This window comes from Ornithodoros turicata, unplaced genomic scaffold (assembly GCF_037126465.1).
Source record: "Ornithodoros turicata isolate Travis unplaced genomic scaffold, ASM3712646v1 Chromosome120, whole genome shotgun sequence".
Lineage (NCBI taxonomy): Eukaryota > Metazoa > Arthropoda > Arachnida > Ixodida > Argasidae > Ornithodoros > Ornithodoros turicata.
In genome coordinates, this window is record NW_026999302.1 from 73,803 (window position 1) to 87,607 (window position 13,805).

The 13,805-nt window shown below is 44.1% G+C and overlaps 2 protein-coding genes across 4 annotated transcripts in view; one reads left to right on the top strand and one right to left on the bottom strand.

Annotated features, from left to right (window-relative positions):
• LOC135371776 (atlastin-2-like) overlaps positions 1 to 4,052 on the bottom strand; it is a 56,670-nt gene extending 52,618 nt beyond the window's left edge. The window contains exon 1 of the mRNA XM_064605728.1: positions 4,011 to 4,052. Within this exon, the coding sequence (XP_064461798.1) occupies positions 4,011 to 4,013 (3 nt within the window). The 5' untranslated portion in view covers positions 4,014 to 4,052. The remainder of the gene's footprint in view (positions 1 to 4,010) is intronic.
• Positions 4,053 to 5,578: 1,526 nt separating this feature from the next.
• LOC135371778 (atlastin-2-like) overlaps positions 5,579 to 13,805 on the top strand; it is a 45,828-nt gene continuing 37,601 nt past the window's right edge. For all 3 annotated transcript variants that reach the window (XM_064605731.1, XM_064605730.1, XM_064605729.1), the window contains exon 1: positions 5,579 to 5,728. Coding sequence is in view for 2 of the 3 variants with exons in the window: in XM_064605730.1 (XP_064461800.1) it covers positions 5,723 to 5,728 (6 nt within the window). In the remaining variant the exon portion in view is untranslated. The remainder of the gene's footprint in view (positions 5,729 to 13,805) is intronic.

Genomic DNA, 13,805 nt, shown 5'->3' on the forward strand with positions numbered 1-13,805 from the left:
ATAGAGGGCTCTGAGTAGCAGGATTAAAACTTGACACGGTTCTAGGATATGTATGTAAGGGACAACTCGTAGAGCATAAACTTGCTTTGTGCTCCTTTTTCATGTGCCTTATTACGAGATCAAAATCATCAAATCCCTCCCTAAAGAAGCCTACAAATGTAGGCTTCTTTTGTCGTAGCAGATATTGATATCATTTTTGTATATCAATACTATTTTGAAACGTCTTGAATCGCCCATTGTGACAGCAAGGTCTGAATTAACCATATAGACAGGTCAAGAGGTGAAAAGTATATATATTGAGTACAAAATAACTTGAAGGTAACCTGTTGCATTTCTAAAGTAGCTTAGGAACTTCACGTCAATTTTCATTACGTATGAAATTTAGTTACTGGCCGGTTTCACGTCAGTTCAGGCAGCGAGGTCCCATCGACCAGTATTTTTTTAGAATTATAGGCTCATCGTATGTACGATCAACATTTTTGCCGAATAGCTTTCGTGCAAAAAAATCGAGAAAATCCGGCCTTGAAATAGGATGTTCCATTTTTTCCGTGTTTGCACGCGTATACCTCCCGAGTGTTGTGAAATTTTTTGATGCTGCTTTATTATGCCTACAGGCCAGCTGTCAGAGAGCAAATTTTAGCGCGCAGGTGCAACGCTGTGTGCTATAAAAATGGCGTACATGCCCTCTCGCGCACTTTTGTCCTAATTTCGACGCCTGATATCTCTAGCTGTCCCTGATCGCAGTAGTTGGTATCAGCTCACTCACCTTTGAATGCTCTTTCATCTGATATATCTATCCTGCATATACTTCCTAGTGGCATGTGCTGAAATAGTCAAATGTTTAGGCATATCTCGAAATAAACATGGGTTTTGTGCGTGTATTTTTCAAAAAGGTCCCACTTGATTTCGAATATATTTTGCCAGGATATGGCCCAATATTAGGCCTTTCATCGAACGCAAAAACTTCTTCTCCAAAGGCGTATACTGCTGATTAGCACGCTAAAACGCGGCCCCACTGCGTACGAACGTGTCGGAGATATCTACAGCCAGAGCAAGAAGCGTCGAAGCTTGAACAAAACTGTGCGACAGAGCATGTTCGCCGCTTTTTATACGATACAGTGTTGCACCTGTGCGCCTAAATTTGCGCTCCGATTGCTGGCAGGTAGGTATACTAAAGCACAAGAAAAAAAATTGCACTACGATATGTTTTAAAACTCAGGATGTATACACGTGCAAACCTGGCAAAATTGCAACAATCGAATTCAGGGCTGAATTTCTTGATTTTTTGCATGGAAAGTATTCGAATGATTAATTTTACCAATGTTGATCATCATCTGCGAGGAGTGTCTAAATATATATAAAAAATCATGAAAATTCAGGAGGTCCATGGGACCTCCCTGTCTGAGCCTACAATTATGTTCTGACTAACCTTTTCAGTGACTTCCATCTTTCAACTGTCTAACTTAACTGGCAACGAGTCCCAACTTCTATATCTGTTCCATATAACCTGTGTTAAGTGAATATTTGTGAAGTGGATAGTACATATGCGGGACTGGTGCTTATACAGGGTGTCCCAGAAAACGTGTCATTGAATTATAATAAAAAAAACTACGCCACCTAGAATCATGCGGTCAACAGCATTTGTTCTTGCTAGGTTTCTGCCGACTCCTGATGTGAATGTCATGTATCGTAAGTTTAATTATGCAACTATTTACGAACTGAACTCGGAAATTCGCCAACTAAAGGTGACTTTTTCACCCCACCAATATGAAGAACGTGCCGAATTCACTCAAGTTCATGATAATTGACAGTGATATTCACGAGCTATCCCATCGGAAAAAATAGCCGAACATCATGCTTTTCGTAGCACCGAACCATAACGCGCGACGACTTTTTGAACGCAATCGCTTTCACTCCGATGAAAGGAGGTTCGAAACTCAGCCCACAGAGCAATAGTAGAAAAGTGACAGTTCCTGAAATTGGGAGAGGGAAAGTGCTATCCCAGCGGAAGTCGGACGCGATAAGCCATACCTGTGTTATCTCTTTCTGCGTTGCAGGTGTGGGCTGGGTTTCCAACCTGCTTTCGTCGGACTGACAAGGATTGCGCTGAAAAATTTGTCGCGCGCTAGCTCCGTAGAGGATGATGTTCGGCTATTTTTCTGATGGGATAGCCCCTGAATATCCATGTCAATTATCATTAATTTGAGTAAATTACACACGCTCTTCACATTGGTGGGGTAACAAATTGACCTTTACTTGGCGAATTTCGGACTTCAGTTCGCAAAAATTTACATAATTAACCTTACGTTACACAACATTCACACCAGGAGGTCGCAAAAACTAAGAACAAATGCCGTTGACCGCATAAGGCTAGGTGGTGTAGTTATTTTATTATAATTCAATGAAACGTTTACTGGGACACCCTGTATACTTTCAATGCAACATTTTTGTTTTTTTTTTCATTGCTGGTGAAGTGATGCATTAAAGAACCCATGTATCTTGTGACTATGATGCAATAAAGAGTTTTCTACAATGAGATATTGATTTTGTTTTGAAAAATCGCGCAAATTAACTCTTGTTTGGGGGGCAGGAGGTACCCGTAAGTGTGCATTGGCTGCACCTCGGGAAATCGTTGGGATACGATACAGGCTGCCAATAACGGACCATTAACATCCCCGTGTTGCAAACCGTATGCCCGACCATGGTCGGGAGCCGACCCGGTCGGGTCAGTCGCCGCCGGCGCACTGACGTTGGGTCGTCGCGCTGTGCTGCCTGGGTTCGTGTGTACGTTGTATGCTGCCGTTATTCCTTACAATGTCGATTCGGCACTATGTTTCGTTGGCTGTGTCATGTAACGTCAATAGAATAAATATATAGGCGTGCAGCAGTCCATGTGTGTAATTCGTTTACAATATGTCCGCTGCTATGCATAACAGAGTTAATTAGAGTGTGAAATTCATATCTCATTAATTACTCTTTCAGATGGTCATCGTCTTTCTTTTTTTTTAAGTAGAGTGGCACTATGCTTCGCACACTCTTTGAAATGACTATATGTTTTCAAGTTCTGCTATATTTTAGTTCTGCTCGTTATAATAACAAAATTCTCATGAAGAAACGGTTATGTTTTGTTTGCTTTTTATACCCGTTTTTTTAAGTGTTTCGTTAGCGGCGGACGGAAAGGTAATAACATAATGCTTTCACGTGCAAGAAACTTAACTTGCGTATCGTGCTTACAGTATAGAAGAGGCCAGTCTGTGATATGCCACTAACGATAACCGTAACATTATTAATTGCAAATGAAATATTCACCTCAGCTACAGCTGAGTTACTAAAAAATACACCACTCGAGGTGTCTGACAGTAAGTTGAGATAGAACTCGTTCGTCAGTGTCGTTCTTGTTTTTTCTTGTTTTTCTTTAATGAAGTCATCGTCAGGACTCTCTTTAGCAAGGGCGAAGATTATGATCGAACGGCAAATTTAAAATTTTCCGTAGCGCCATCTGCTGAGAGAAAAGTCGACGGGAATTCGCCATCTGTTTAAACATGACACAAAAGTGGGAAATTTAAAATGTGGAGTAGGTAGCGCCATCTGTCGAAGAACAACTAACTGTAGAAACTGCATGCACCATCTGTCCTTAAACAAATCAAACTTCGTCTCCCCCACAATTCTATTCTCATTAGCGACCCATATCAACATGTTGAGCAAATGGGTCAGTGGTTTGAGGTGCTCGCCTACAACCAAAAAGGCCCAATTTGGATTCCTAGTTTGTTTCAATCATGAAGTCATTATTGCTACTTAATATCAATGATATCATATCAGTGGATGAACTATGATATGATATCGCTGATTAACTATCATATCCGATCACCAATTAACTAGCATATCCAGCGACGTCATAAAGAACTCACTGATATGAGGGCGGTGGGGCCGCGGCCTTGAGTGACATGACACGACCATGATGACGTCATTTGCATTGTTTGGTTGGAATATCAATCTTTAGTGCTACTTACCATGTATTTGCTAATCAGATGGTACACTGTTATCCAGGAAAATATGCATTAAATCCAAGAGAGGGGCAAATGGCTTGTCCCATTGCGAACCCCCTCTAGAGGACTTGTTTCCCAATTCCTTCTGGGCTGTAATATGTACTCGGTCGGTAGAGCAGCGCTTAGCCGTGCGTCACCGCACATCGCTACGAAACCCGACGGCTAACACAAGAAGAAAACAGCAACAAGATACAAGGAAGGCACTGCTAAATAAGTCCAGACATGCGACAGCACGGACCAAACACATTGGGTAAAATACTTAAGCGATTAGGCCCAACCGTGGCGTCACCGCACAACAGCTAGCACAAGATGACAACCACAAAATGCCAAGGCGCAGAGTAAAAATAAACACCCCTAAACACGCGACAGCACGGAGAAAAGGCTTAAGAAAGACAGCCCTACGAAACTGAACGGCGTGGAAGTCATTGCTAAGAAACTCCAGTCATGCGGGGGGAAAAGCTTAAGACAAGCGCGGTAAAATTGGCAAACATCGAGAAAAAAGAAACCCTAGCGTCTACCGCAAATCACTCACCTTCCTCCCGCGGCGACAGCGAAGCGACTGATTGGACACCCTCTACCGACTAGACGCAGCGCTGGACTGCCGCCAAACCAACGGGGTCCAGCCAGTCTCCCACAGCTCCCCATAGAGCCCATAGTTTGAGATAATTCAGGCAACACTGGGCATGCAACCAATGAAAATGAGCTATGATGCCTACCATTCGGCAAATCAGAAGTCTCTCAGTTCGGCCCGGTACTGGCTACCATCGACTTTCACTTGTACTGGTTTTCATACCCGACGCTCGTTATTCCGTATTCCAGAACAACTGGGCAAATTTTGTACAAAATACATATTTATTTGATACATCGTACTGACTCAATAGTCTGACACAAATATTCACCGTGCGTACAGAGTTCAAATCGTTGAGTTTGCTGACCAAGTTCGAACTCGTAAAACACACACACACAGTCTACTCCTAGAAGCGAGCGACGCGATGCTCACACGAGTGCATGCGATTTCACGGTGAGCGTCTCCTTTCGTTGGTTGCAGTACGAGGGTTACAACCAAGTGGGAAATGCTTGTCACACGTACACCGAATCCTGTCTCCGTTGCAACTGCATTTGAAGATGCGACGGCGCTCACAAGTGTTCCTCAGGCGTCAGCTCACCAATGCATTCGAGTTCTGAACCAGAGAGACTTCGTACGTAGGATACTTGTGCCGGGAAACATCACAACACGCGTTGAGTCACTTTGACACATTAACGAATTTGCGACTTCTCCTTGAACAATGCGGCCATACGCTGCCTATGCTGCCAACTGACATCGTCGAGACGCGAGACGCCAGCCAGCCACTTCTCTCCCTTCCCTTCTAGTAACTGCCCGTCCCACCAGACTGGGAGTCTGCGAAAGAATGCTCTTTTGAAACTTTGCCAACCAATAGCGGAGCGCACAATGTCCTTCGGCCAATGGGTATCAACTATGATGCCTGACGGAGTAATACCAAGTGTTTATGACGTGCAAACATTTGTTTAGAGCCGCGAAGAGGGGGAGCTATGGGGGCCTGGCCTGGCTAGGAAGGCTGAGATGAATCATTCGTCTGTAAGCGACCGTACAGGGGGGACGAACGTCGCTGCATTCACTCATACAATCAAGACTTGGTCACCTGTGGCCCTACAACATGGAGGTAAGGTGCAACTTGCATGCTGTAGAACTGTGGATCTCAACATGTCGTATTCGAGCTCAGCCCGCGATTGTGCCAGCAGGACTTCTATATTTATAATACTATTAATAATAACCACCAATAAACCGCGGCGTTTCGTTGCAATTCCTTAAGTTTGCCCACCCACTTGGGGTTTGCCGGCGGTGAGGATGACGTATGTTATAACCCATGGAAATTATGAAAGCGACATAAACATGGTGAACGTGACCGTGGAATTATGCTTTATTAGAATGGCTGAGTGGGCCTGTTGGTACATACCTATATACGAAGAATTGTGGTGTGTTCGTTATGTCCCTTGTCCTTACAGCTCTAATTTATTCGTATCGTGCTATGCTTTCATTTCATGACGGCAACATGCTGCAGTCCGAACCCTTAACTGTGTCGAATTTTTTGCGACTCACTTTACAACTGTGTATCGTAACCCTACTTGCTTAAGTCAACCTGCCACTTTTACGTACTCGTACTTCGCTGAAAATTTCCTTCTACTCCTGATAGTAGAGTATCCGCGCTGCAATTCGAGTTTAACCCAACCTTATGGCGCTCCTGCAGCTTCCTTGAAGCATACTGCGGATTTTTTCAACCGTACTTACGCATATATAGGGCTAAGTGCAGACGACTTAGCTATCCAATAACTAAAATTAATTATCAACAAAGTACATTAGTAAACAAACCAAGATGGTTGCTGGTGCCTTCCTAAAGGGGCACTGAAATGCAAAAACAGGTTCACTTCAAACCACGTTCCACGGTAGGTTAATTTGGTACTTCTTATCATAATTGAAAACTTTGGTTCCATTACTAACGCGTACTGTTGTAAGCTACAGTTCAGTGAGTCGGTATTGAAAAATGATGCAGTGGGCATCATGCCGGACATATATACGGAACACTACGATCGGACCCGTTCCATATCCTCATGGCGACGATAGGTAAGCGCGCGCTTGTCCTGCTGTCTCATTGGATGCCGCCAATCATCGCTTCCTGTGGATACCGTTCGTTGCCGCCAGTGACAGCTCTGTTTTCAATGTGTTTTCCTCCTGAACGGAAGCGCTGTGTGAGCTAATTCTGCTGGTATTATACTAATTGAAACACGGACTTGCATTTGAGAGCAAGCTGTTTTTGCATTTTATTGCCCCTTTAAGGTACCGCTGTTTGCGTCGGACATGTCATGATCGCTTTTAACGGTGATGATCGCTTTTGAAAATATAAAAATTATTCTGTAGTTGTTGTGCGCAACCGTCTATTCAACTTGTAGCTCAAGTGCATTAGATTCCCAAATCAGTGCAAGTCTTCATTGGTTATCACTGTCCACAAGTCTGCTAGTGTGTAGCTTGTAAAGAATTCCAGGGCAGACAGCATATCGTGTAATTGTGGAAGGTTTTTGAATGAACTATACATAATATGTATAGTTCATTTAAAATTTGTTCAAATTTATTAAATTTTTCAAACGTAGAATAGCATACAATCACCAAGTAGACTGACGTGGTCCAGTTAATGACCACTGTTGCACCTGTCCCTCACTCTCGTGGTCTGGCTGATGTAATCTATTTTGATATGTCGAAGGCGCTCTCTTTGATGAACCATATGACCTGCTTATGCGCAGATTTGCGACTCTCCGGTATGGTTTTCTGCATAGATTGAGGAGTTACCCGTCAAAAAGAACTCGTTACAAGTTAAGTTACCGCGTGCTAAATGTAACTAAGTTAATAACGAAGTTCTTCAGCATGAAATCTAGCTCGCAGTTACTGAGTTACTTAACAAAAAGAACGAGTTACTTCCAAGTTACTCCGGACACAAAATAGCATTACGCAGGTGCAGCGCGCGAGCAGTTGAGTTAGACCTTGAGTTGCCTGCGGAGGAGTGCAATACGCTTAGATCATTTCCCTTAATGCTCAACAATAGACCTCTCCCTGTTTGTAAATAAAAGATGTCATAGTGTTCGACAGCGCCAAAATTTGTTAGAACTACGCTCGAAGCTAGAGGTGAACAAGGTCGCGCCCGAAAGCCACAGTCTTGAGGGGATTACGACATGACCCCTTGAATGGACGAGACCCTCGGTACTACTTTTCTTTCAATGGGAGACAGCGAACAAGTGCCCGTTCGTGGAACCCAGCCGTCCTTCCGCTTTGTTTCGGTTTCAGTCTGTCTACCCAATATGCCATGATGACGTTTCTCTGGTAGAGGTTTATTTGAACGCTTTGCCTCTTAACCCTTTAGGCGCACAATGGTTCAGCTTTATTTCAATGACAGCAGTTCTTATTTCCTGAATAAAATACTGTCACTCATTGAATATCACGTTTTATGGCAAAATATGCCATGAAGGAACCAGAGAGAAAGCAAGAAAATGTGTGGACGTGAGTGAAAAGCGAGTTAAAAGTAACTTGGAACTTAACTTAAGTTACTTTGGCAAAGTCACCAAAAAAAGGAACGAGTTCCTCTGAGAGTTACCACGGCGCAAAAGTACCGAGTTACGTTACAAGTTACCAAAAAAACGAACTTAGTTACAGTAACGAGTTACTTGTAACGAGTTACTTGTAACGAGTGACCTCGAACTCTGTTTTTTTGTGCTTTTGTGCAGTGTGCTTCGGGATATTTATGTGCCTACGTCTGGTGTACCTCAAGGTTCTAGTTGGGCTGTTCCTCTGTCATGTTTTGTACACGATCTTGCGGAATGTGTAAAGGCGAAGCGCTCGCGATCTGTGACGCCTGTTTGGCGCGCGGGAGATATTTTTATGCTTCGCTTTTTTTTTTTCGCCCTCCTTGCTCTCCTTTATGGAAGTGACGGTTTCCTCCTCGTAAGCGCGGAGCCGTCGAGAGCAAGGGGGTTGTTGCCTGACCTTGAGCTATGATTCACGTATCGTTTGCTCCTACATTTGTCGATGCTTTTATAGTTTTTAGTGGCGGCGCTTGTTCGAGATGTGGCGTGTGTGGCTCAGCTGCCCCAATCGCCTCGGCTGGTTTGTCACACAGGGGTGGCATACAATGCATCGTGCCGTAGACGAAAGCGTGCTGGGCGAACGCAATGCATCCTGGACAGGTCCTGGTCGCGCGTCGCAGCAAACGTCAAGGCACAAGTGGCCTTAAAGGGACTATGAAATTTCTCGAACCCCCATACTTTTTTTTCGCTGGAAACTGTTCTTCCCGCCGAGAAACTAATATGCCACACATTTTTCCGGACGAAATTGCTCCACTCTGCGCTGAGCGCGCGCTGGAAATGTCTTCCGCGTTCCACCTCTCCCGCGCACATTCTCCCGTCGGCGGTGTAACTGTACGGACCGCACTTCTGTTCCCCGTTACGTCACCGGTGTTGCGCAATGTCAAGTAATGCTGTGAGCCGCTGTGGCTGGCGCCGTCCAGTCGTCCAGTCGCGCATAGAAGGTCACAACGTCTCTGGTCGCGTCTGAGGGTTGAAGTTGGAGCATTACGTTTTCTTGCTTGGAGGCGTTCGGATAGCGCGCTATAATGAACAGCTTTTTGCGTGTGAATCGTTTGCTACAGTTGAGCTGGCAAGTATGACATGTGAGCTGTACTTTTTCATCGAATGTATTCGTCCTATGCTCTGCGGCCGTTCACAAAAAGGAACTCAAGTACCACCGTGTCTTTGAGAGTTTGGCTGACGGGTTACGTGGGCCTCTAGCGATTCACCGCAACGTGTATTGGTTGTATCGCCGTCACCAATTGAAGGTCTCTGGTGGTTGCTTGGCGTTGCAGTTATATTTACGTCAGTTGCAGTTTACGTGCTGACAATCTGACAACAAAGGAAGTGCGTTGTGAAGTGTGACTGTGATATTTGGAAGATGCCCCCTTTGTTGCTCAATTTGTTTGCACAAATTATCGTAAAAGACTGGGTGGTCTAATGTTTTGTTTTACTTTGTTTCAACTCGTGTTCTTCGTCATCATTACTGTTATTATTCAAAGCAGCTTCGCGCCTTCAGGCGTTTTTTATTTATTCTGCAGTTATTGTTCTACAGATTGCTGCATTTCCTTCCGCCGAAGCACTTCTTGTTTGCCTAAGATTATGTTTCATGCAAGAATTTATTTATGAGCACGTCACGTATTCTGTATTCAATGTTGAGCACGTCGTAAATCTGAACATTTAGCATTACCATCCACCATGACTACAAAGCTCAGCTGTAGCGTATTGTGCAAGAGTATTCTGCACATCTGACAAGCGTTTGTCGTTTAACAAATTTATTGTTCAACCAGGTTTCCAATACTGTGTAATACATCCCTAAGACTGGGAGACACAATCGCACGACACCAGTTCGCCTGCTTCATGCCCTCTTATATTATTGTGTTACGTAAGCTTGAAGTCACCAGTTGAGGTAACTGGAAAGAAGCAAAAAAAAAAAAAAAACCAGTACTGACGTAGCATGCCCAATATTTTGCAATTAGAAAAAAGACAAGTAATTGGTACTATTTCAAAAAACTGCTTGTTGGTCTTCTGGCGGAAATGTGCTTTCTTTGTGAAAGAACTGTTCCATTTGCCACTGGGACAGAGTCCTCGCTATGCAGGCTCCTCTGAGGGTGTGGGCACACTTCTATGTGCGTCAAGGACGAGGGCATCAGGTTCAAGCAGCTGAAATATTGACATTTAGCTCAAATAGTACAATAACTAAGACCTAACATCTACATATACACGTTATATGCTATACATGCATAATTTTTATTTTTAATAGAACACAGGATATGTTCTATTTTACACTGTCACATCTCATCTAACAACTGTATTGGCACCAGTGTTACCAGCGAATAAGGGCTGAAGTAGCTGCACAGCCTTGCAGGACGCCCAGAGCAAGTTGAACTGGTTGAACACAGCTGTACACCGGTATGATAATGGTTGGTAGGGTTATTTTTTGGTAATGCGAAACAAAGCGCAGAGTTGTAGCAGGAACAAAATCTCGTGAGGACATAGTGCATCAAAGGTAGGTTCCTTTAATTTAGAAGTGACCTGCAGAGCACTTGCTGGAGTTGTCTTGGTATGTTACCCTGGTAAAGGACTTCAGCTGCCATACACATGGGCCAGTTCCGGTGAATGGAAATGATGTAATCTAACTGAGCAATGGTTATAAGATAAGGAGTGTAAACAAGAAAATGTCCCCCTCAATATCATATTTGTGCACATGATAAAGCAAACTGTAAATCGAATGACAAAAAAGGTATAAAAAAAACTTGTGAACAATATACAGAGCCCGAATGGTAGGCAAGACACTGCATTAAAAAGGAATCTGGAAAGAGGGTGCACAGGCATTTGTCTGCTCTGAATAGTGGGTTCCAATGATTATGCTGTCTTACCTAAGGGGTTTCCGGCTCCGCTGAGGAAGTCACCTGTGAACATGAAAGCAGCTGAGTGAAGAGAAAAGAATGGATACGTATGTTCAACATAATACATAAATATTCTCTTGACGTATGGTTTCTAAGATCATGCTAAACGAAGTCTACTTTTACCAACAGTGCACCACCTGAGTTTAGAGACAAGATTCGGTAACTTCTATTTTCTTTTTTTTTACTCTCTCTGTGCCGTAAGCGGCGGCAAGGTTCAGAGTCACGCAGATGTTAATTAACCCATTCACGCAATCCTGAAATCTATGATAGCATTTGAACCACACGGACTGAGAGACCTTTGTTAGCCCCAATAACGAAAAATACTCACACCTTTGCGCCGTTTAGGTGGATGTTCTTTCCCCGGTGTGTGCAGGTTGCTACACCTTGATTCAGACGACACTGAGCTCGTTATCTAGTACGTTGAAGAGATTCAGCGTACCCTTCGTAAATTCGATCATGCAAATGTCCGCTAAAAACACGAGCAGTCGATGGCACCACATCGTCTTTCCACTCCGGCGGTCCGATTGCTTCGTGGCATCAAAAGCTGTCCGTCTCGTCACTGGGAAGCATGACACATTGGATACCAGGCGAGTATTGACGTAAATTAGGACAACCAACTATCCAACATCGTTTCGGCATGTCGACAAAAGCCACAGGATGCGACTGCGATAAACTGCGACCATCGCGCGGAAGCTGCCATCATGGAGATTTCCACTCCCGATGAACGCATACGCGGGATCCTACGGCGCATGCTCCTGGCGGGATTCTTCGGCTCGGCCACACGTCACGATGACGTATTGCCGTGGTCCCGTGGTGCCGTGGTCCCGTCAAGTTACCCGCTGTGTCTCCGCTCGGCAGCTCTCCACGGCGCGGCGCCAGGTGCCCTCCCTTCGCCGCTCCGTTTAAATTCGCTCCCGAGAATACTCCTCGCGTGATGAAGGTAAACTTTTGGTTCTAGACTCGGAAAAAGGTTTACTTTCTGATGAAAACGAGAAAAAAATCATTTCATAGTCCCTTTAAAGATGGCGGCGCCCGTGACCGGCAGCAAACCGTTTGTAAACAATGCGGTTGTTGTTTCTGCGCGACGTTTTGGATGTCTTTCGATCACGGCAATAACTTTTATCCGATAATCTCGCAGTAAAACAAGCAGTTTCGCACATAAGGCCTCGCAGTGTTGACGACTTCCGAAGATATAATGACCACCGCGCGTTATGACTCACTGAGCCGATGCAATGTACTGAAACTAAAGAGAAATGGGCTACCATGTTGCGGAAGAAGCACCGCATAGTTTTCGCTGGCAAAATACGTTCATTTTTTGGCGTTATGACGACGAAAATACGTCGGTAAGCGGCAAAGCAACACGTAAACAAAGTCCCATGACCTCAGAATGACGTTTTCTCTGACGTAGGACCAGGACAAGATTGCAGTTTTGCCAAAAGCACCAGCTTGAGGGTAGTTTATTTATTATTTATTTATTTATTTACAATACTGTTGATCCAAGTTTGGATCGTTACAGGAGTGAGCTGTACACATGTCTTTCCAATTTACCTAAAAACGTAGGCATGCTCTGTCCGGCAACAATTGGTTCAGGAAGGATGTTCCAGTCGTGTACTGTCCTAGGGTAATATGAGTATTTGAACACATCGGTGCGGGCCTGAAATTCCTGAAGGGCCATGCTATGTTTGTGTCTTGAAGGCTGCCTGTCGGCAGCTAAATAGGGAGAGTAAGGGTTGTGTTTACGTAACAAGAACAATTGCTTAAGTCGCTGTATCTTGAAATATAACTCAATTGGGGGTAGCCCCGCCCGTCCACATAAAACAGATGCCGAGGTTGTTGATCCGAAATCCTTATAAATAAATCGTGCTGCTTTACATTGCACACTTTCCAGTTTCTTCTTATGAATGGCAATATGTGGGTCCCAAACTGTGCAGGCATACTGAACTAACGGGAGAACTAAGTATTTATACGCCGTTAGTCTAACCTGCGGTGTGCTTATCCATAACTTACGTCTGAGCTGGAACAGCCTTCGCAACGCTCTCTGGGCAACAAAGTGAACATGAGTACTCCATGAAAGATTCGACTGGAAATAGACCCCAAGATATCTAAAGGAACTGACCTGTTTTAACAAGACATCATCGACATAGTAGTCACAGGATAGCCGGCGTTGTTTTCTTGTCACACACATATATACTGTTTTGTTAACATTTATAGTTAATTGAGCAAGTTTGCACCACCTTGCTACACAGTCTAAAGCTCCGGACAATGCAATCTGATCATCAGGGCAAGTAATTTTTCTATAGAGGACAGTGTCATCTGCCATAGAGACGTAAATTCACTCCATAACTACTAACGTCGGGAATATCACTGATGTACAAGTTAAACAAAAGCGGACCGAGCACAGATCCCTGCGGCACCCCGGAATTTACATCCAGTAGATCTGAATTTGACGTTCCTACTTGTACAAACTGCTTCCGGTAGGCAAGATAAGACTCGACCCAGGTTAAAAGAGTTCCGTTTTTCAATATGCTTTTTAATTTGGTCAGTAATTTGAAATGAGGAATCGAATCGAAGGCGCGTTTGAAATCGATGAATATGACGTCAACCTGCTCTCCGTTATCTACAGTTTCAGCCAAGTCGTGATGAAATGCTGTTAATTGTGTAACTGTCGAAAAACCTTCTCTAAAGCCATGTTGCCTGAAGCCTAGTATGCCATGTTCCTCTA